Source organism: Cavia porcellus, unplaced genomic scaffold, assembly GCF_034190915.1.
Source record: "Cavia porcellus strain 051 isolate PalLab524CR breed Dunkin Hartley unplaced genomic scaffold, mCavPor4.1 scaffold_18, whole genome shotgun sequence".
NCBI lineage: Eukaryota > Metazoa > Chordata > Mammalia > Rodentia > Caviidae > Cavia > Cavia porcellus.
The window spans coordinates 44,875,845-44,899,467 of NW_026947501.1; the positions used below are offsets into that span (position 1 = coordinate 44,875,845).

Genomic DNA, 23,623 nt, shown 5'->3' on the forward strand with positions numbered 1-23,623 from the left:
GCCACTGTAAAGCACGCACCTGATCAGCAACCCAGGCCATCCCTCTGTCAAAACAAGCATTGCAGGATCCTATACAAAGCACCCAAGGCAATGCTTCCAAGCTGTCAGGTAGTTCACAAAGCAGTGTACCATGCAGCTACTGCTGTGTAACAAACCTTCCCCCAAATGCAGTGGTCATTTCTCACCCTAGCTCAAAGGCCAGCAGGGGTGAGTAGGCTCTTAGATCATGGCCTCTGCCTACACGTGCCTACACAGAGACCTTATGGGGTAGATCTGCTTGGTCTTCCCACATCCTCCCACGCTTGGGGAGTCAGAGAATGCTCTCACTGGGATAGGGCCGAGAGCAGACCTCTAGAGTCTGGGGCCTGGAGGAGGCCTCTCCTGACACACACAAATGGTCATGCAGCAGCAGCTGCAGCAGCAGCAGGGACATGGGACAGTTATCAGTCAGCTGCTGTCACTGCAACAGTGCCAAGGGGTCAGCATTTAAAGAGTGAGACGCATTGTGGCTCATGGTCCCAGGTTGGGCATGGTAAGGCCTGTTGGCTGCCACGCTAAGGTTGTGGGAGAGGCTGTGGCTAGGCTGCAGGCCGTGGTGGAGCATGGGGCACAACCGTGGCTAGGGAACAAAAGTGAGAAATAGTGAAGAGCAGACCTCTGAGCACTGGACTAATAATGTGACCATTATTAGAGTGTCACCAGGACCTCAGAATTGAGAGGTTTCAGCCATTAGGGTCTAAGGAGGAGGCCCTCTCTGAGTCCTCCATTCAAAGGCTAGGACACATGTGTGAGGATGCATCCACCAACAGTGTCAAACAGAGGAGTCCCCTGCCCTCAAGTCTTCAGGCACAGGCTAGGACACACCCATGAGGACATAGCCACTATCACAGTGTCATACAGAGCAGGTCCCTGCCCTCAGAGCCCTCCAGGCACAGATTAGGACACACGTGTGGGGACATATCCACCACCAGTGTCCCACAGAGCAGGTCCCTTGCCTCTATGCACCACTGGGTAATGTATAGTTTTGTCTCTACCATCATGGCATCTCGGAAAGCCTGTCCTGTTGGTGTCCTCTCCTCTCTCCCTTGCAAACCTTGACCTTGGGTAAGCCCCTATTGTCTGGCCTCCTGTGGCACTGTAGAGGTGCAGTATCCAGCAGCAGCCTTTTGGGGGCATCTTTGTTCAGTAGTGTGTGTTGAGTGTCCTGTGTCTTCGTGTCTGGAGCGTGCACTCCTCTGTCGCTAACATTTCACTTGGCAGAGATGCCATGGTCTGTTCACCCATCCTCCTGCTGTTGAGGGTCCTGGCTGCAAGATACGGTCTGATCAGTTATATTCCCAGTTATCTACAATGTTGTTTATTTCTAAACATTTTTGTAGTCAGCTTCCTTGCTTTTCTTAGGTTATCGTTTTTATTCTGATCAAGTTCTTTTTCCAAGGCCTTCTGTACTTCTGAGAGGGGCCTTACTTGGCTGCTCAGACTTCTCTAATCCTGGCTCCGCTGCCTCCTGCATAGCTGGACCACAGCACAGCTCGGTGTGCAGGACGGTGCAGGCCCGTCCAGCTGCTGGGGGGAACCAGGAGGCTGCCAACCTCTTCAGCTGTATGTGAGCAGAAGGGTTTGCAAGGAGTGGCTTCTGGACAATTCTACCTGGAGGGCCCTGCTCAGGTGGACTTTGTCAGTTCACAGATGCTGGCTGTCATTTTAAACCACTGGGCCATTATCTTGCCAGGAGATGTACTTGTAAAAGTCTGACCAGCAGTAAGTACAGTTTAACAGTATCATGCAGAACAAAACTAACAGCAATATCATGAACCAACTTTATATTTATATATTGGTTTTGAGTCACCAACCCAAATCGGACAGCAACCAGATGAACAAATCAAGTGACCACAGGCTGAGGGTGACCCTATGGGATGAGCTAGTAGGGTAAACCAGGAGAATTCATCTGATTCACAACAGATTTTTTTAAAAGACATTGAGCAGAGCACAATGTCTTTTAAATCCAGTAGCAGGTGTAGTACAGGTCTTGCTTTCAAAACATGCTTTTAAAAAATTAATTTATAGTTGTCCCACTTTTAGCAATGATAATGAAAATAAGGCTAATCTGTACACAAAGAGTTCAGGCTCACTGAAGTGGCCTGATTATTTCCACACATGCAACAAGCAGTGACCAGGAAGGAAACCACGGCAGACTTCGGTGTTTGTGCTTGCAATACCCACAGATGCTCTTTCTTTTATTTTGGCCTGAAGAGACGTTTTCTTCAAAAAAAAAAAAAAAAGGCTTTTCATTTATTAAGCCTAAAAATACATCTTCTACTTTCTGGCTTTTCTTTTTTTTGTAACAGGGATTGAACTCAGGACCTTACACTTGCCAGGCAGGTGCTTATCCTGCTGAGCTAAATGCTCGGCTTGTGCTTCTTTCTAAATCTACGTTTTGAAAACCTTGGAATTAAACATTTTTTCTTGAAAGCATGTCACCTTTTAAAATAATTTTTAAACCCAAAATACATCTTTTTGCACTATGTATACAAGATTACAGATGTTAACTGGAATTTCTTTCAACAGCCTTGATTTATAGTGAAAATTTAGCAAGTAAGCAATTTTGATTCTTGATTTTGATTCTCATATCAACATATTATAATACAAATTTCTTAATTTTTAAACACACCTTTTCATACAATTATTTGGTGTATGTAGCTTGTAATATATGCATGATATACATGTATATATGATTTGTAATAAAAGGCTAAAAGTAAACTAAGATTTTAATCACCAAATAATTTTGTTATAACTTTGTTATAACTTACTTTTTGTAAGTTTTGTCATAACTTATTTTTAACAATTATTTTGGATTTCTTATGAAAATTTATGATCCAGTAGATAATGTTAGCCATCACCTTTTTTTTTTTTTTGACAAGAGCAAATATTTAAAGTATCACAGAAGCTAAGAAAGTGGGTTAAGAGTTACGCGTGCTTTTTGCCTTTTACTCCTGTGACATAAGCACCATGCGATCTATCTTTGCTACAGGCTCTGCTCTTGGGGGAGATCTGCATTTTAGGATCTTAAATCGTTTTGCAGAGATGAGCACAAACTGTCCTTGTCAGAAAACCCAGGTGAAAAATGCACACTGACAATTCTTCAGACATCTGCATTTTCATTTTATGAGCACCTTACCTAAGTCATGTGACTCGGAAAGCATTTAGGGTTAGTTCCCATTTTTCTGACAGAAAGTCTGATTTATAAAAGCCTTTCTTCTCTTTAGAGTCAAGTCTTTCCACAAGTACCAGCAGGACAGCTGTTCAGGATGAGAACTCTCTGAAAAGTAGTACTTTTAGATGCAAAAGCCAGAGTCACTGAAGAAACACCTACTTTACTTGTTCTCATAGCCAAGGAACCTAGATGGCCTGCCCCCACCCCCACCCCGTGGTCGCCGGGGAAGGTGCGAAAGATGCTGCTCCCCTCAAGATCAATTTCCCCATCCATGGCCCAGGAAGGCGAGGACAGCAGTAAAGGCTCCAAAAGCAGAGCTGCCCCTGACAAACTGCAGACAGGAGCAAGTGAAACAGGCACTGCTTCTGGGAGGCTGAGTCACAAAAAATGGGCACTCAGGACCAAATCTATAGGAGCCACAATTCAAGGAACTGATCATTAGAAACACTCTCTTCCCTGTCAGCCCCAATCTCAAGGGAATGGGAGAGGAGGGAGAAAAGCAGGAAACCTTTATTTCATCCTCCTTTTCTCACCCAGCTGTAAGACAGAGATGAGGCGGCACGGCCAGGGTGAGATGGCTGTATCCCATGGTGGCAGAGCGTGGCGACAGCAGTGAGGACCGAGGACTGGGACAGTGGGCTCGGCTGAGGCTCACAGACATCACACAGAGGGACCTGGCAGATGGTAGGCTATCTGGTCATGAGGGAGCAGCATGCAGGGGCAACACTGACTGGTGAAGAAAGGGCGGCTGGATCCAGTTTATTTTTGATGGTAGCTCAAGTGACTGCTCAGATGGCCAGTTTTACCAATACCTTACAAGGCAGACTTTTAATATTTCATTTGTCCTTGGTACATAATCTACAGATCAGATTTTGGGTAAAGCACTTTCATGGTGGCTTTAAAAATGAATACCCTCCTCCCTTTCAGCATCAGATGGGTTGTTGTTTCAGGTGTGTCCTCACTTTATAGAGGACTGGCGGCTTGACGAGAATCCTTCAAAAAATCTCCAAGCAAGCTTTGGACACAGTACCAACACCTCTGATCTGCTTCCATTTGTAAAAGAGGGCTTCTAACTTACTTGGGAAAGGCTCTGACATTTTATGAATATCGGGGTTTAGCTCAGAGGCACAAGATTCTGCCTGGCAAGCACAAGATGACAAGTTCAATCCCCGGCATCAAAGGAAAAAAAAAAAGCTTTCCCTTGACGAATGAATATCTACTATTTATAATAAATAATATGAGTATCTACTATTTATTAACCTAGCAGTACTGAGGAGTGAACTCAGGGTCTTTGCACTGAGTGACATCCTGTCCTTTTTAAAAATATTTTTGGGACAGGGTCTCACAAAGCTGCCAATTTACATAGCCTGGGCTTAAATGTATGACCCTCCTGCCTCGCCTCCCAGGTGGTCACCACCATGCCAGGCATTTATCAAAAAGATTTCTTTTCTTTCTGTCTATATTTTTTTAAAATCTTTTTTCAGGTAAGGTTTCACTATATGGTTCAGAATGGCCTCGAGCTCACTTTGTAGCGCACGCTAGCCTCGAACTCTCAGCAATCCTCATGCCTCAGCCTCCCAAGTGCTGGGATTACAGGTGTGTGCCACTGTGCCCAGCATTAAGATTTTTGAAGCTAGTTTTAAGTAGATGTATTTTATAAAACACAATATTGAAAAGTCATTTAAAATTTTAAGCTACTTACATTCACCAAATTTACTTTTAAAAATTATGTTTGAAATGGTCTTTAAACACAACTAATTATTTAAAGAATCCAAATGTGCCTCTTCAACATATTCTTTTCAGCTCAAAGAAGTCGAGCCGCAGCAAGTGGAGGAAAGTTCTATTTTCTTTCCTTTCATCTAAAGAAAGCACTTTTTTTTTTTTTTTTTACTGGTGACAGCTCTGATGAGGCACCAAGCACATAATGAGCCTTGCTTCATTAGTCTTAGTTTCTTGCCTCTAAAAGCCTAAAGCTGTTTCCTTTTATAGATGCATCTTTTTTCTGAAGAATTTTAAAATAGCTAATGTCAGAAAGGTGTCTTCAGAGACTGAGTGCAACACTCAGGGTCTTCAGCCCATGTTCAACTCCAAATGTTGAGTGATAGGATGGTGGATTCGGGGTGGGTAACTTAGCTCCCTGCACCTCCTTGCTCCACTCTGATCCTAACAAAAATAAGATGACAAAACTTGAATGATTCCTCCCAAGTCTCCTCTGCACCTGGTATCATGGTTTTCAGGTGCAGAGGAGTGTACCAGAATGAATGTGCCAGCACACAGCCAGCCGGGCCACAACAGAAGGAGTCTCCATATGCTGTGGACTTTGAAAATCCCATTCTGTGTTTTCTTTGAGTATGAAAATTTAGTGGGGAAAAGAAATAGGGACTAGGAATAGCTCCTGAGAGACGGGAGGGGTCCCCACTAAGCTATCCCTGTTCTACTGTCTACTCATTCCTTCAAACCAAAAGAAAATTCCCTAAACCCTGTGAAAGGCTCAGATTCTGAGCCCAGCATGCTTCTGTTCACTTAGAGGCTTTTGTGACCTGGCGGCCGGCCTTTGCCCTAGGTGCCCAGCCCTGACCGAGCCCTCTCTGTGCCCAGAGGGAGCCGTGCCTGCCTGTGACCTAGACAGGAGACTGTTCTGGGACGTAGGCTACCTCGGACATGGTGGTGACTATCCTAATGGCTTCGGACTGCCACCTAGGCCTACCAATGTGTGCTTATTTTTGCTCTCCAAAAGATGTTCAGAAACTAGCAGGGATGAAAACAGTTAAGGGTGAAATAATTTACAGATGTGTGTAAGCAACTAAAATCAAAGCCAAGAATGTCCACCCAGAAAAAACTGTTGTCACCCCAGAAAGGGCTTCTGAGACATAACAGTCTTTCACAGTCCTAGGAGGGACACAAGGTCCTTTACTAAGGCAGCCTCACCCAAATCAGATACCAAATGGGTCAAAACTCAACCAAAAGGGAGAACAGGAAGCTGCAGGAGATACACTAAGGCAAAGTGGACTCAGATGAGTGCCCACGAATCTGGGGGATGCTAGGCCTCAAGGACAGAACTTGCTTCAGACCCCACTTCTGACACCTGATCATGTCAACCAGAATTCTCGACAGAGTGGCTCTCCAAAAAGAAAGGCAAAGTCTATTCAGGGACAAACAGGATTGAATCTGGTGTAGTGTGCTATAACGATGACAGACATACCTGGGAAGGCTGACTAAAGAAGAATTTTGTTTGAGACAGGGTCTCACTATGTAATTCAGCCTGGCTTCAAAGTTATAGTGATCCTCCTGTCTCAGCCTCCTGAGTACCGGGATTATAGGTGCACACTACCATGCCGGGCTAAGAGGAAACTGTTAAAGGCAAATGGAGAAAGGTTCCACAAGTTGTTCTCAAACAACTACCTTAGGTATCAGGGTAAAAAGTCAGGAGGAAAGTTCTATTTTCTTTCCTTTCATCTAAAGAAAGCACTTTTTTTTTTTTTTAAACTGGTGACAGCTCTGATGAGGCACCAAGGACCCTAACGAGCCGTGCTTGCAAATCTGCGTTATGGCCAGGTGCAGCTCTGGGCCATGTGTGCTTGGCTTGGCTCAGTGAAAGGAGAAAAGGGCCTTACAAAATTTACATGCTTTTGCCTCCAAATGGAGGATTCTGTTGTGTTAGGAAAACATGGTTTATCTGTTCCCTCCTAAGCACCAATTTTATTTCAAATAATCACATAATTTTAAGAAAAAATTTTCCTAAGACTTTTATAAAAAGTAATGCCAGTGTTATAAATTCTGGAAATGCCATCTTGTACATTCATATTATCTTAAAAAATATTTCAAAAAGCCCATTGTGTTTATAGATTTCATTTACCAAGTTGAAAAAAAAATCTTCCTAGTTATCTGTCATGATAAATGATGTTACTGGTAACTTGGTAAAATTGCAGCTACTTTGCTGATTTTCCCCTTCTACAGATAGGCACCAGATGAGTACCATAGACACAGACACAGGCCAGCCTACTGGCCTGCGCTGGAGGCCAGGCCACTGCCCTTCGTCAAACCCAGGTTGAACAGCGTGGAGTTCAGGTTGATGCAGAGAAAGGCGTGCTCTGGATGCGTCGTGCGCTGTAACTCCTGAAGCATCAGGTGAATGGTGAAAAGTTCGAAGAGCTTCTTGTTACTCCTGCAGGAGAGCCAGGATATTATTTCTTTACATACACTGAGGAGATCCATCCACCAACCCTGAGCGGTCACTCACGAGTCGGGGGAGGAATCAGCATTTCTTTCCTTCTAGACACAGTGGAGAAAACAGCTGACTGAAGGGTCTGGGTGTGGACACAAATCAAACAGGCTCCCTGGGAGGCTATGTTAACCAGCCAAGGTAAGAGTCGGCTTTCCAGACCTGAAGACTGCTGGGGATGAGAGTCAGCACCTGGGCGTTTGGAGCGAGCTAACTTTGGTAGAGGTCTGGGGATGCAGACAGGCAGGCACAGCTCCATGATGTCCCACCCTGGGATGCTGTGCTCAGCTCCTTGTCTCCCAATCGAGACCACCACATGCCTCTGCCAACCACCTGCTTACAGATGAGGTCCCACTTGAGGCTCTGCCCTGGTCCTTCCACTAAGTCTGCAATGAACCTGAACTACAAAATGCATCATGGAGAGTGGCATGCTCTGGTTGAACAGTAAATGTGCACTCTGGGGACACTTTTTAGACATCACATGAAAGAAGGGAGGGGTAAAAAAGAATTCAATCTGGGGGTAATGTTACCACAGCCCCTTGTCCCCCGGCCTGCAGGTAGATTTACTGATCTCAGGTCAGCAGAGTTGAGGCCCAGTCTGCAAGCCAAGTGAAGCAGTGAGCCAGGATGCTGACTTGATTCCAGAACAGGAGTAACAACCTGGTGAGCCGAGAGTACTGACCATGGCACACTAGGCTTGGCGCCAGCGGGGCTCACATACCCACTGCCCTCACCTGTGAGTCTGAAAGTGCACTGTACTCACTGCCTAGGAACAACTCAGCCTGGGGAGATCCTGGGCCAGGGACAGGACCAAGAGACAAGGTGAACCAGCGTCAGAATTACTCTGTGAGGGGTGGCTGTCTGGATCTGCCTCAAAGTAAACAGGAGACTACCAAATTCAAGTAAAACAGAGCTTGAAATGTATGTCCTTCATTTATAATTTAAAAGGTGGTCCTACCAGTGTATGAGTCGGAGGAGGAGGAGATTTTCTTCTGATTCTCAGAAGAAAACCCAAATCAGTGGAAGGAAGCCTCTAAATGCCCTAATAAACTCAGATGCCAACATTATTTAAAATCACTTTGCCTGCTTCATTCTCATTCCCCAACTTCCTTCAGCACATTAATGAGGAATTATAAACTACAGTGATCATCCTTCTGATTTTCACATATGGCACCAGAGAATACCAGTGCATAGGGATCCGTCCTGCTACTATTGCTTGGTTGTTAACCCTGTTTTTAGGGCTCTGGAGTGTAGCTCCAATCTAGCACTTATTCAGTGTGTAATAAGTAGTATCCAGGTTCAATCTCCAGCACCTCAAAAAACAAGCAACCTGCTCTTAATTTTATATACCATTATATACTATCTATTGTTAAATACTGGTCTCAGATAAGTATTAATAGTCACGAATCTTACTTTTCTGTATACACAGATTAGAAATTTTGATTTCACAATCAAAGTTGAGCTGGTCTTGAATTCATTAAGGCCAAAATGATCACAATAAAATATGTATCAATAAAAAATGTTAGAAATATGAAACTCTTACTTGATTTTTGAAAGTTTCTGTAGAATAATACTGAGCTTTTCTAGGATCTGAAGATCAAGCTTAGGGGTTCGAAGCAGCACAGAACAAGTACGAAAAAACGAAGAGTTGCTGCAGGCTTCCAGGAAAGGCTGCAGGGCTTCTGCAAAACAAACCACCAGGCCCTACGTCAGGACAGCTGGGAAGGAGATCAAGCAAAAGCAGAACTGCAAAGGTGGTTTACAAACATGACCCAGAGTTCCGTTCCTTCATATTTAGACTTAAGATGAAATTATCATTTGAAAAATTAAAACGTCCACTATCTCACTATCACAAAGGGAAGAAATTATTTTCTCTAATGTCAGACTTATACTAGACAAAGTTCAATAGAAACCCATTGAGACATGAGGGGTTCTGGGGTGGGAGAGATGAGAAGATGATATAAAAAGGACCAAGGTACAATACACACAGGTACCTATTTCCCACAATAGATGCAGTCATTATTTACTGACGCACACATATACTAGCAAAATTCTCTAAATCCCAAGTTTGAAAAACAAAACAAAAAAAAAGTGAAAGTCTTTCTTTTTCTTTTTTTGAGCCAGAGTCTCACTGTGTAGTTCAGGCTGGCCTCAGACTCGAACAGACCCTCCTACTTCTGCCTCTTGAGTGCTGGGATTATAGATGTGTACCATCAGGCCCATAATTTCTTTAACAAGCTCAGAATTAAGCTCAGTTTAGATAACTGGCAATAAGAGTTTTTTTGTAGTTGAAAAACAAAATGAAACTGTAAATCTAGAGATTTTTTTAAAAACTAAAAATTTAGAGGTTCTACGCATGGGGGGTTAAAAAATGGCAGCTTGGGGCTGGGGATTTAGCTCAGCAGCATAAGCGCTTGCCTTGCAAGCAGGCAGTCGTGAGTTCGATCCCTGGTACCGATAAAAAGGAAAAAGACAAAAAAAAAAAAAAAATGGCGACTTGCTAGGGGGTTAGGTGCAGAGTCTCTGTGGAGAAATCAGATCAGAGGCTAGAATATGACAACATGGAAAGGGCCAGATGAATGGATAAAGATTCTTATTAACCAAGGCAGTAACCAAAGGGAAAAATAAAACTAGGAAGAAAAAGGAAAAGCACAGATGGAGAAGCCCCGAAGATGAAGATGAAGCCCCATGTGCTCACTGAGCCCCGTTCCACGGTGCACTAGGCATGCCCAGAGGATCTAAGGTCGTGCTGAGACCACAGCTGCCGATAATGGGAGCCTGCGCATCCTGGACCCTTAACAGGAGGACGTGGCACAGTGACCAGTGGATGCAAGGGGAAAAGCTGTATTGGCTCTTGGCGACTGCTGTAAATTGAGACCTGGGACCCGCGAAGCAGCCAAAGCCACCTGGCCATGGCAGAGGAGACTGTGAGAAGCTCCAGAGCTCCGAAACCAGACACCATGCAGTTTTCTGACCAATGCACACTATGCTGGGAACACAGTAAAAACAAGTGGTGCAGTGTACAGTGGACCCAAGAGGAAGATCTGCATTGAGTTCCAGTGAGTACTAGGGACTGGGTCCTGTGGCTGCTGTCGCTGGCTCAAGGACATCTTGGAATTGGGCAGATCCTGGCACCACCGCGGCATCAGTTACACAGAGAGGACTGGTGGAGGACATCTTGGAGTTGGGCAGAGCCCGGCACCATGGTGACATCAGCTAGTCTCTCCTGGCGCAGAGAGGTCTGGTGGAAGACATCTTGAAATTGGGCAGAGCCCAGCACCATGATGGCGTCAGTGACACAGGGAGGACTGGTGGAGGACATCTTGGAATTGGGCAGAGTCTGGCGCCATGACAGCGTCAGTGACACAGAGAGGTCTAGTAGAGGACAGCTTGAATTTGGGCAGAGCCCTGCGCTGTGGTGACATCAGTCAGCCGCTCCTGGCACAGAGAGAACTGGCAGGGTCTGCTGGGGCTGAACCACGCCTCTGTTTGGGACCCAATAAGCAGATACAAAATAGTTGCGACTCTGTGACGTCCACAAGGTACAGCCTAACTTACAGATTGTCTGACACAGAGGCTGGAGGCTAGCCTGCACCATCCCTGTATCCTTGCATGTACCTCAGATAATAGCAAATTTGAGCAAAAACTCCAGTCAGCACACTTTGGAAAGACCCTAAGCAATATGGAGCGGGCCAGAGACCCCCAGGACACCAGTCTGAAAGAAATCAGAAACATGACAAGAGATAGAAATAAAAAAATCTCCAGCTGCTGAACCTGGAATAATAAGCCCAGGAGAAGTAAATACAAAAGAGAACCAATCATCCAATACTAAGACACAGCATCAGCTAATATAAAGAAATACCTTCATGACCTCATAGACGAATTTAAAACTGTACTTCTGATCCAAGTGAGACAAGATATAAAGAGACTAATTAAAGAAATGATAAGCCCCTCTCAAGACAACACAGATGGAAGAATGGAGGGACTCAGAAAAAGAGAAACCTCTGATGAAGAATTTAAACTTAACCTAGAATACATGAAACAGATCCAAAGAGATTACCAGAACTAAAAACTCCATTGAAAACTGGCAAAATGCCCTGACAGAAACTAAAGTTAGCCTTTTGAAACTTGAAGAGAGATTTATAATATATGATTGTGAAAGATAAGATCTCTTAAAAATAATGAGGAACCAGAAAGAAACAATTCAAAGGCTACAACATGACTAAAGGATACACAAGACAAAAGGATATACATGACTACAAAAGGATACATAATTTAGGTAACTTAGGATACATAACAACTAAAGGATACACAAGACAAAAGGATACACATGAAGACAAAAGGATACATAACTTAGGATACATAACTTAAGAATAAAGTATATAATTTAAGAATAAAGCAAGGATACATAACTTAAGAATAAAGCATATAACTTAAGAATAAAGCATGCGAATGAGGAAGCAAGAGTAACCAAAAATGAGCTACAAAGAATATTCACAGATATATTAAAGGAAAACTTCCCAAGCATAGGAAAAAGAAATGATAAATGAGGCATACAGAACTCCAGCCACCTACAGCCAAACAGATCTATACCCAGACATATGATAATCAAGATTGCAGAAATCCACCAAAAGAATAGAATACTAAAAGCAGCTAGGGAAAAGAAGCAGACTACCTACAACAAGAAAACTATCAAAATAACAACAGACTTATCAACACAAACTCTCAAATCAAGAATGGCCTGGGGGAAAATAGTCTAAGCCCTGAAAGAAAATAATTTCAACCAAGATTGATATACCCAGAAAAACTCTCTCTCAAAATTAATGGAGAAATAAGATGTTTCCAAGACAAGGAGAAACTGTGGAAGTTCATGGTCACCAACTTAACCCTACAGAGAGTGCTGAAAGGACATTCCAGACAGAGAGAGGAAGGGATACCAGGATTCCAGCAACAGTGGCAGAGAGGCCTCAATGAACTGGGCAGACAGTGGAATGAGGGAGTAAGTTAGACAAATTATAGCAATGAAGTGGGCTAGCAGACATGAGGCAGAGACGGTAAGCTATAATCTTTAGTATAGATAGCTTTGATACACTATAATAAAAAAAAAAGCAGAGGTCATTGTTAATAGTGTATCAGGGTTTAAAAGTCACAGTAATCTTCTCACTCTGTTTAGTTTGATTATATTTTGTTCCAGTCTGTCCACTCATATCAGATTTGAGGGCACAGATATCTAACCCAAAAATAGCAGGTTATACCACGGTAACTATCCTTAATTTCCTATTAACTTAAACTGAAACACTATATTACTTACATTGTCTTACTATGACTGATCTTATTTGAATCTGATTTGTTAGACCACGGTTTTGCCTTGGCTGATTTTATTCGAATTTGGTATGCTTGATAGTTATCAAGTCTAAAAGTAAAGGCAACTACTCTGAAGGTGACAAGATGTAAAAGATATCCATACCGGTTTTATTAACAGCTCTCAAGTCCTACAATGTTTTCAATATACTCTGTTCCTGTAACTAGTTCAAAAAATTCTTTCCATGTATGAATTTCTACATGTATATCTATCCTCTCTATATTATAGGGAAAAATAAATCATAACAAGACAGCAAAACAAATTCCTAGAAAAACATGTAATGAAAAAGACACATAAGACCACAATATTAGGTGATCTACCGTAGTTACTATGCTTTCTCTTGTTATTTTCAATAGACTTGTCCACATCATCATGCTTAATATAGTTAAGCATAGTATTACATAGATATTTTTATAAAAACACAACTTAGTAAGACAGCCATGTGCTCTGTCACCAGTTCCCCAGGATGAATGTGAGGATTATGTGTCACAAACATGTTCTCATAGAAAAATAAAGTAAATATATAAATAGTTTAAGTATTTAAGAAGACAATTTTTTTTAGGAAATAATAAAACCTACTCCGGGTGGAGATTTTGCTCTGAATCACACAGCAAATGAGGGGCAGTCCCTGAGCACAGACCAGTCACTTCTGCTCCTTCAGAAAGGAGTCTCACAGTGCCTAGGCGGGCTCCAAATCCCTGGGTTCAGAAGACTCTCCTGTCTCAGTCTCCTGAGTAGATGGGATCACAGATCCAGGCTGCCACATCAGCTTTCCCTTTTATAAGAAAGACAAAAGTTTCCTAAAAACACTCAGCAGACTTCCGACCTGCACTGGTACCTGCAGACCTCATGCACTTCATGTATACAGAGCACATGGCTGCCCCTATAGTGATGAGGGCAGCAGAAGACTTTGGGGCGGAAGCCTCAGGAGGACAGGTTGGGGGCAGCCCAGCCCTGGTCTGCTGCAGTCTCTGCTTCAGTTACTCCCTGAGACAATCTCAGTGCTTTTTTCGAGACATGATATTTGACGTAAATTCCCTTTTCTTCAGATTGGCGGAGGGCATTTCAATCCTCAGTTTGAGAAAGATTACCTGAATACGTAATCAGTCTCAGCACTGCACCCTCACGACTCTCCTTAATACACGCAGAAGGCTGGGGTGTGGCCTGGGAACTAACTGAATGCTGACCACTAAGATGGCTGGAGGGGACTGGAGACCACTTGAGTGCTGCCTACATTCCTGACATTCCCTCCCGAGCAGAACAGAGCACATCCGGTAAGCAGGAGGCACGTACTCACTTTGTGAAGACTCTGTACACACTTGGCCCTCAGCTGTCAGAACAAGAACACATTCTGCTCCTGAAATGCTCAGAACCTATGCCTATATTTCTCAAATACCAGCTATTTTATTCTTTTCAGAATTCAAAGGCAATAATCAAAATAAAATCACATTTTAAAAATCTTCTGGCCAGAGGTTTAGTTCAGTGGCATAAGCACCTGCCTGGCAAACACAAGGTTGTGAGTTTGATCCCTGATACCAAAAGAAAAAAAACAAAAACCAAAAAAAATCCCAAACCTTCCTATCTTCCTCAATTCTGATATTAACATGCTATCATATGGGACTTATTTTTAGAAAGATTTTATGCCTAGTTCTGATGATTCAAAAGCAACAAATAGCAATATCCCATGTCAACCAATAACTTCAGTTTCTCTTACTCAAAAAGGAGTAACAGTCTATGAATATTAAAAAAAAAAAAAGTAACAGCTTGAAGAGTCACACAAGTGGTCCCTAAATCCTGAGTGCAAACACAGGGCCCACCTCCCCACCGGAGAAGACGGCAGGGCTGGGACCCAGAGGCAGCTCTGTCCAGGATGTGGTCTCTACTGAATTTTCCCCATGGCTCCTGGCCTACTGCTCTACCAAGTTCACTTCTCCCATATCTCTGTTTCTGGGAATCCCGATGTTTACCTTCTTCTCTAACCTGAGACACAGCGTTTCACCCCACTTCCAGCTTTGGAACCCCTCCCTCCAAGGAGAGCTTTTCCCTCTTCTCCACTCTTCTCTCCTGAAGACGACGACGTATGTGTTCTCCCCACTGCATGGCTCCAGCACAAGTCACTTCCTCAGGGTCACTGGCTCCCCAGTAAACAGCGGGGCACTTCTCAACCCTGGAGCTCTTTCATCAGCAGTATATATGATTCCCCTTTATTATCCTGATGTGTCTACAAGCAACAGAAGCTAGTCAGCACATTTACTTTCAATCAATACAAACCCCACAAAACGAGTAACAAGAGGCTTCAAACACAGTAATATCATCTCAGTGTGCCTACAAATGGAGACAAGTTCTCTGTGTGACACAAGGATGGTGTCAGACTTTGCACATGTCTGCAGAATCTGCAAGACACCATGAGGCCACGTGTCAGGACAGACAGAACCTGCACCCTAAATGAGAAGAAAACCTGAAAGCCCCCAATGCCACATCCTCATCACTGGATCTGCCAAAAGTTGTGCTGGTGAGCCAACTACCTGCCTCAGCTAGCACAAGTACCCTCATTCAGAAGAGAGCAGTGAAGGACTCTGGCAAGAGCCCTGGACTCTCCTGGCTATCCATCGAATCCACTTTGTAAAAACCTGAACCTCAGCTGACTGCAAACTCAGATGCCTGCCCGCCTGCCTGGGAAATTTGGAGCAGCCCCAGCGTTTCCCCAGGGAGGGAGATGCATGTGTCCAGGTGCCAGCTTTCCCAGAGACGGGTCTGAGAACAGGAGCCCAACTAACAGAACCCAGGGAGCTCTGTTCGCCCCACAGCCACACAACCCACCCCACCTTTCTCTGGGAGTACAAGAGGCAGTTTGTGCTACAGACGACCTCGTTCCCCGCTGGTCTAAGTGGCAAGAACACCCGGCACATCCCAGCCTCCAGGCCACCAAGCGAAGTGCAGGGGGTGGGGGTGCTGACAGAACAGTCAAGGGTAACAGGTGGGCACCCAAGGGTGTGCACCTGCAGAATCCCTGGTGGTGGGCCAGGAGTATCCCAGGAAAGGTGATCAGTGATGCAGTCACTCTCTAAGACTCAGACAGGAAAGAAAGATGAAAAGAGCCAGACATTTCCCCAAAGGAGGAAAATAGCCACCAGAAGTGACCCTAAGGAATGAAAATGTATGATCTTCCAGACAAAACTCAAAATAACCACTTCCAAACCAGTTCTGCATGGCTAAGCTGACCATACAGTCACTTACAGAGAGTGGGAGCAACCGAATGTCTACCAGCCCAGCCTGGTTAAACGAGTGGACTTTAACTGAAGAAGATACACACAGGCATCAGGGGATCTTCAAGCTTCAGTGCCAACAGTAACATACTGCATTCTATAATTCTTAGAAAGGAAAAAATGAGAGCAAAACAGACTACCAGGGAGGACAAGGAAGACTTTTCCCTTTTGCACCTTCGAAATTATGAGCTATGTGAATGGGTTACTTTTTAAAAGTACACACAATTTTGTTTTAAAAAATACTTATTTTAAAAAAATAATACAGGTGCATACCTGTCATCCCAGCACTTGGGTGACTGAGGCAGGAAGGTTGCTGCAAGTTGAGGCCTGTGTGGACTGCAAAGTCAGTTCAGGGCCAGTCTGAACTACATATAGTAAAACCCTGTCTCAAAAAGACAAACAAGGGGCTGGGGATTTAGCTCAGCAGCATAAGCGCCTCCTTGCAAGTGCGTGGTCGTCAGTTCAATCCCCAGTACTGACAAAAAAAAAAAAAAAAAAAAAGACAAACAAACCTTGAATAGCCATGGAACTCTAATTGTTTGGAAAATATAAATCAGTGTACCCATCATCTATATTTAATTATTTGACTTCTCAGTTTTTCCTGCGATTAGTCGGCACCTGAAGCTTTACCCCAGTCACATTCGAGGTGCATCTGGTTTTGTCTGCTCCACAAGACATCAGAACAAGTTTCCTGCTCAGGATAGGCTGGGCCACAACTCACTGCCAAAGGAAGTCGCGCTCATAGGGAGCAGCGAGGAGTCCCATGTGAGGCAGAGGACAAGGCCCAGGGTGCATGGGCCTGGGCTTTCCTAGGTGGCCGTGCAGTCTCGGGCCTCAGAGAGTCTGGGCTGGGCATGCCCTATGCCCACACCACATGCCCCAGTGGCCAGTCACATGCTCCTCGAGCACTCTTCTGTGCTCAGCCTGGGCTTAGTGCTTCATTTTCTTATTGAATTTCACAAAAATTGCTCACAAGAGTCAACCATTAAAAGGTTTGATCAATGATAGTATAGGAAGAATATAGTCATGTTGTGACGATTAAACTGAAAAGCTATGCAGCAGCATTAAACTTTGCCGTAATATCACACCCTACAAACAAGAGCAGTGAGGAAGGGAAGGAAGTGCCCACTGCAAAAAAGCCCATCCTCAGTCCTCCACCACGGGTCTACCTTCCCGGGGCCCCAGACACGCTGTGCTGCCCCGGCCTCGGCTGGCATCCTACTGGCACATTCAGTCTGGTGCAAAACTCAGCTCTCCCATGCTTCACTACGAGGAAATGCCTTCCCATGGAACGCCACACTGTGCAAACAAGACACGCCTGTCCGGCACGCAGACCAACCAGGGAGGAAGATCAGAGAGGCCTAGGCCGAGGGCAAGGCTGGTCACCCACTCGATGGGTCCTTGTTATCAGTGACTTCCTTATGCTCCTTAGCCAGACTCTGAGATAGAATTAAACAGAAGGACTCAAGCATGTTTCCTTATAATATCACCTTAGGGTTTTGGTTTCTCCTTTCATTCATTCATTTGTTTATTTATTTTGCATTTTGCATTTTGATATTTTAAACACAAAAACACCTGAACCCTGCCTGGCTGCAAGTCTGTAACTGCACAAATACTAGGATCCAACCATGTTATAAGAAAATAAAAAGCTAATCACTACCACAAAAAGCATTCATGGCACAATAGTAGGAAGCAAATATGCACAGGAAGTGCACTGATTCTTGGATATGCTTTTCTGGGATTTGCTTTTAAAACTGGAAATAAAAATTATACCATTTTGGTGTTTGTCATGCTGTTCTGACACACTAGGATGGCCTGGTGCCTTCTGGTGGGCCAGTAATGTTCAAGTCTATGATGTGCCAGCACTAACTACAGGCACCATGTTCCCTCTGGCCCCCCCAGCTGATGCCTTCCAGTAAAAAACAGAATCTTTTCACTAGTGTCTTCCTAATGTTCCCATTCTTTGCCAATTTGCAGTTTTCCAGATTTATTATTTTTATAGTAAAAGTAAACTTTATTTATTTATTATTTGGTAGTGGGATTGAACTCACGACCTACTAAACTTGCCAGGCAGGCACTTATGCCACTAAACTAAATCCCCAGCTAAACTTTACTTCTTTAAAAAGCCTACAAAATATACTCAAGCACATTGTTGCCATTTACTTTAAAGCAGCTCTTACCCAGATCATTCCATTTCTAGGCCACAGGAGAGAATAAATGAAAGAATACAAACATAACTCCCTCTATATAAATTAAGACAGAGAAGAAAAGGAGAGTATTCTTTGTAACAAATACTCAGATTCTTATCCAACTCAAGTCAGGTAAGTGAATTACAGCTTTCTGCCACTGACAGGGAGAGAAAGAAACTGCAGTCAGTTTCTAAAAGTGACAACACTGAGTTATGACATCATGTACACCATGCCAAATATAGAGAGGCCCGCACCAGCCGGCAATCCAAAGAAATCTTATTGTGTATCTTGAGATGCATCACCACACAGATCTTTTGCTCCAAGAAATGCATCTGAACAGCTTTGAAAACCCAGCAGCAGAGAAGATGGACAGAGGAGCAGAGAGGATTGTTCTGCCAGCCACAGAGGCTGCAGGGTGCTATGCAGGATGGTAGCCACCACACTCAGGACCCCAGGGAGAACCCTGGTAGAACCCAGCAGGGTTCTACTCCATCACACATTTAATATCATTAAAACAGAAAAGTGAACACATGCACACAAGACACCAGTCTAAACGTTTGGTTATTATTAGACGTAACCAAAAGAGACCCCACAGGGGCCCCTCAACCACCCAGAACAAGCTGTATGTGGGTTCATCCCCAGCTTTGTCTTCAATCTTGAAGAGCACTGTGTGAAAATTAAACAGGAAAGAGTGTCCAATTTCAATGTCAACCTTATGGGGAAATTTAATCTGTTCTCATCTTGTCTAGTTTGCAACCAGAATCATGGAGAGAACTGAGTCTGTGAACCAAGGTACTACTGTATTGTACCAAGCCCGCAGGTGCCAACTGCCAAGTGCATCTGCTGCTGCAAGAGCCTTTTCTTTTGTGAAGTGTTGCAGAGGAAAGAAGAACAGAGGAGGGAAGACTACAAATGAAAAAACACCATGCGGGCAATGTGGAGACGTGTTCCAAGTGGTCAGGGTGAAAAGCACTGGCAATGGCAGCAAATAAGCAAATCAAAGCACCTGTGTGGTGGCCCTGCACCTCCCTATGCCAGCCAAGAACTGTCCACAGCCAGCGACACAAATGCCAAGAAGAAAACCCCACGGACCCCAGAGCATCACAAGACAAGCTTAAGAGATTAGCCCAGTACACCAGCAGAAGTATTTCTGAAAGAAAGTATGGTTGAGAGGCAACAACAGGACAGGTCTCTGCATTGCCATCACTCAGACAGAGAGAGGCACATCAGGCCCCTGCAGTGCGCTCACGCAGCAGAGACTACAGCAAACCATGCTGGCAGGATCCAGACAAGGACTCCATTTTAACTTAGAGACGTCATTAATGACTCAACTACACAACTACCAAGAATTTCTAAGCATCTAAATGACAAAAAGCAGCATTCTGATATGTGGCATTACACACTCAGACTAGATGAGGAGTGAATCATCCCACTTACATTTCCTCACACAATGGGAACGTAAGAACTACTGGACTGGAGAAGCCATGCTGGGTTTGGAAGAAACACACCAAGAAGCCAGTTTGTTCTTCAGTAAGCTGTGCAAACCATGCAGGGCCCAGGAAGAGGGAAGCCAGATCATCGTCCTGTGAGCCGACCAGCACATGGGCTAAGAATCACGAACTACCCCACCCCCAGCCCCACAACCAGCTAGTTCAGAGGACAGGCTGAGTCTACAGCAACTGAGGTATAAAAACAAAGGCTTGTATTGTTTGGTTGACTTTGCAGATGGAAGGCCCATAGTCTGAGCATCTACCAGGCAGATAACGGTATGCAGTATGGCAAATATGGGGGATTTTCTTCTGTTCTGTTTTTGAAATCCAATGTTGCTCTCACTGCCTTCTTTTGTTCCAGTTTATTGTTTTGTTTTATTCAATGTTCTGTTTTGATTGATTTTATTCTGTTTTGTTTTATCTGATTTTACTATGTCTGATAAAATAGACAACTATCATGAAGATAACAAGATATATTACAGTAGCCATTGTTGATTTTCTAGTATCCTGCTTCAAAAGCTGCGTACCACTTTTACTGCCTTTTTTTGACTGGCTTTACTGTTTTGTTTCACTGGGTTTTATTCTTTTTAAAATTAACAAACACACAAACAAATAAACAAACAACCACAAAACTTACTGGACTCTACTGCCATTTGCAGTAAACTGTCGATGACACCGGAGAGGAGGCCCTTGCTGGATATTCGCAGGTGCCCTAGAATCACGGGAACTGCTTGATACTCCAGAAACAAGGCTTTCCCTTCATCTGTCTTCAAGTCTAAGCAAAGGGAGTCAAACGCCTGGGCCAGGTAATCAGCTGCAAAACAGGGGGAAGCCATCTGTGTGTCAGTGATTGGTCTGGTATCAGAAACAGGTCAGGGACATGGTCACCAAATCAGAATCAAGGAGAGCAGAGATTGACAGCAGGAGGTGGTCAGCTAAGCCCAGACCACTCTCCTAACTTGTTGGAACCCAGATGAAGAAGGGGAGAGGTGTCACACTATGATGGGGTAAATCCCATGTGGAATTTCTGCATTTTAGCACTAAAATTACTAAGTTTGTTTATTCTACCAACAAAGAAAATGATTACTCTTAAATACTATGAGTAGTATTTTACCTATTTGATAACTACATGCTTCTAAATATTTAAACAGTATTAGTATTTTATCTTCAACAGCTTCTAAGACTGCATTTTTTGTTATTACTGCTTTTTAGATTATCTATTTCAAAACATAACTTTACACAAATTTACTAAGTGGCTGTAAGCAAGGATTTGTGTCACACTAAAGAGGAAACATCAGGCCACTCCGAGATGAGTGCGAGGTGGGGCACACTCTGTGCTCTGCCTTCTGTGCCATGTCTGTCACTAAGGGTGGAGCAAGGCTTTGGCAAGGACAGCGCCATGACAGCACCTGCCGGCTAAGGGCCTGGATTCTCACGATGCTCCATAGGTGACAAGGGGCTCAGTCAGGACCTAAACGCTAATGTGAGCAGATCCCTGTCCCCACACCATCACCAGTGCCACCCTATCATTAATGTCATTATCACTATTGCAGGGCAGCAAGAGCCTGTGCTCTGAAATGTAAAGCCTGCTTCTGATCCACATCCAGGGATAAAACTCTGTTCCTGCCAAGCGCGGTCCCCAGAAAAGGTCTTGGAGCTCCTAGAGGTGCGTTGGGTCCCTCTGGCCTGGCCCACAGCTGTGCTGTGACACAAGTGTGAAGGAAATGGCAATGATGAGACACTGGCAGCAACTGGTGGCTTAGAGTTAGGGTTAGGGTCAGAATGGAGGGATTCTGAGAAAGACCTGCACGTACGTCACTCCATTTTCATGTTTGGTAGAACTTAGTTCAAGGAACATTAATGTTACCATACTTAATTCTGTAATTAAAACATAAACATTGCAAATGTATCTAAATTAAGCAAGGTTGCTAGAGTCTGTTCAGACTTGGCTTACTGAGAAATACATCTTTGTTATTTAAGCCAGGCGTAGCTTAATCCCAGAACTCTGGGAGGCTGAGCAGAAAAGATGCAGGTTTGAGTAAACCTTTGTGAGACCCTGTCTCAAAAAAGGCTGGAGACGTGGTCCACTGTGAAGGCTTGGGTTTCAATCCTCAGTATGGCTTTCATTTGTAAACTCACTCATTCATTCATTTATCAGCAACAACATAGGCAAAAAACCAGATGAATCCTGAACTTTTTACAGAAACAAAAGTTTTATCATAGCGCCACCTAATGCATTGAATACAAACTACTTCTTAATATATATCTGGCAAACTTTATTAGGATGAATACTTTTATTTTTAAATTTGCAAGTTTACAATGAAGTTTTTAAATAGTTTTTGGCTATTTTTGAAAAAGTGACCTTATCTTTCAGAGATAAATCAGATATGTCTTCATTTTAATTTTTCTAATAATGAAATTTTTAAAAAATAAGACCAATTTGACATCCAAAACAATATTTTAAACATTATTAACTATAACCAAAACTTACTTTTCATAAATATGCTATTTTACTGGATCTTTTAAAAAAGTTCTGACATTTAAATATATTATTTTTATTCTTTACTAAAAGTTTAATCTATTGATCAGTACAAAACAGAGCCTTCCATTACCTCATCTACATGGTAGGATTGAGGGATGATCAGATTCTCTCTGCCCCAGCAGTGTGGGCTCGCCCAAGCTGGCTGGGAAGTGCAGCACGACCAACCTGTGGTCAGTGAGCTCTGTGGTCGGGTGCCTGTGGTCAAGGAGCACGGTGCCTACTCAGCCGGGCTGTATGCCCATGGAAGACAGGCCAGCCATGAACACAGAGCCTGGCTAACAGCTCTCCAAAGAATTTTAAGGTAGTAAATAAAATGCTTATTCTAAGACTGTTAATTGTTTGGTGGCTTATCATACAGCAATAGACAGCTACTACAGACCTTCATTAACAGATCTTAATTCCAGACCTAACTCTCAAGTTACACTATGAACCATAACGCCATCTGCTAGTGGCACAGCTAGCTTATTAAGACTTACTATATGCCAGATTTCTGCTAAAATGTTATATGAATTCTTTCATTTAATCCTCAGAAAACAAAATTGGGATAGAAACAACAAAGTGCTCTGCCCAGAGCCACAGGGCTTATGGTAAAGCTGAGCAAAATGCTAGTTTTTGACTAGAGAGTCGAAGTGCTTAACTATTTCACTGTATTGGCTCTTACCAAATCAAAGTGTTCTGATGTCTGAGAACATTTCTCTAGGCTGAAGCCCAAATACATATTTCACAAGCACATAAATCTTTGTAAGTTGAGGGCCAAGTGCCAAGTCGGGCAGGGCAGAATTAGCTCTAATCACACATGTATAAAGAGCACAACCTATTTAATTATCCATAAAAGAAACCTATCCCTACACCAAGTAACTTCATCAGCTATGATCCCTAGGGCTTCCTCCCACAATGGCCTCACAATTAAACTCACCGGTCAATGTGTGTGCGCAGGTCTGCCCCTCGACAGCGCTGATGGCACACGCACCATGCCAGGCTCTCTGTACCTGCCCCTGTGACAACGACTTCTGCTCAGTGGGGCACAGGTGCTGGGCCTCCTCTGCCTCGGCCAGCTCTTTGCCCTCATTATAAACACCATGATAATGCTGTGACTGTTTCCTTTTTGAGTTACTTCCTTGCAATAAATTCCATTACAGGCATTTTGGCAGTGGCCATGAACAGAACACACCACAGAAAGGAACGTGACAGCTGTATCCTCAAGCCAGTCACACACTCAGGGTGAACAACTACACCAACAACATGCAGCTGCAGCTGGTGTGAACTGTGCATTTATGCACTGAGGTGGAAGGTAAAATAAAGGTGTATATTTCCAAATACAAAATTTTAAGAGTCTGG

The 23,623-nt window shown here is 43.7% G+C and overlaps 1 protein-coding gene across 3 annotated transcripts in view; it reads right to left on the bottom strand.

The window, feature by feature from the left end:
* Window positions 1-1,808: 1,808 nt before the first annotated feature.
* Ccdc138 (coiled-coil domain containing 138) overlaps window positions 1,809-23,623 on the bottom strand; it is a 58,190-nt gene continuing 36,375 nt past the window's right edge. For all 3 annotated transcript variants that reach the window (XM_063229719.1, XM_063229718.1, XM_063229717.1), the window contains 3 exons: window positions 20,381-20,557; window positions 8,980-9,118; window positions 1,809-7,379 (listed from right to left, as the gene is read on the bottom strand). In XM_063229719.1, the coding sequence (XP_063085789.1) occupies window positions 7,214-7,379; window positions 8,980-9,118; window positions 20,381-20,557 (482 nt within the window). In that variant the 3' untranslated portion in view covers window positions 1,809-7,213. The remainder of the gene's footprint in view (window positions 7,380-8,979; window positions 9,119-20,380; window positions 20,558-23,623) is intronic.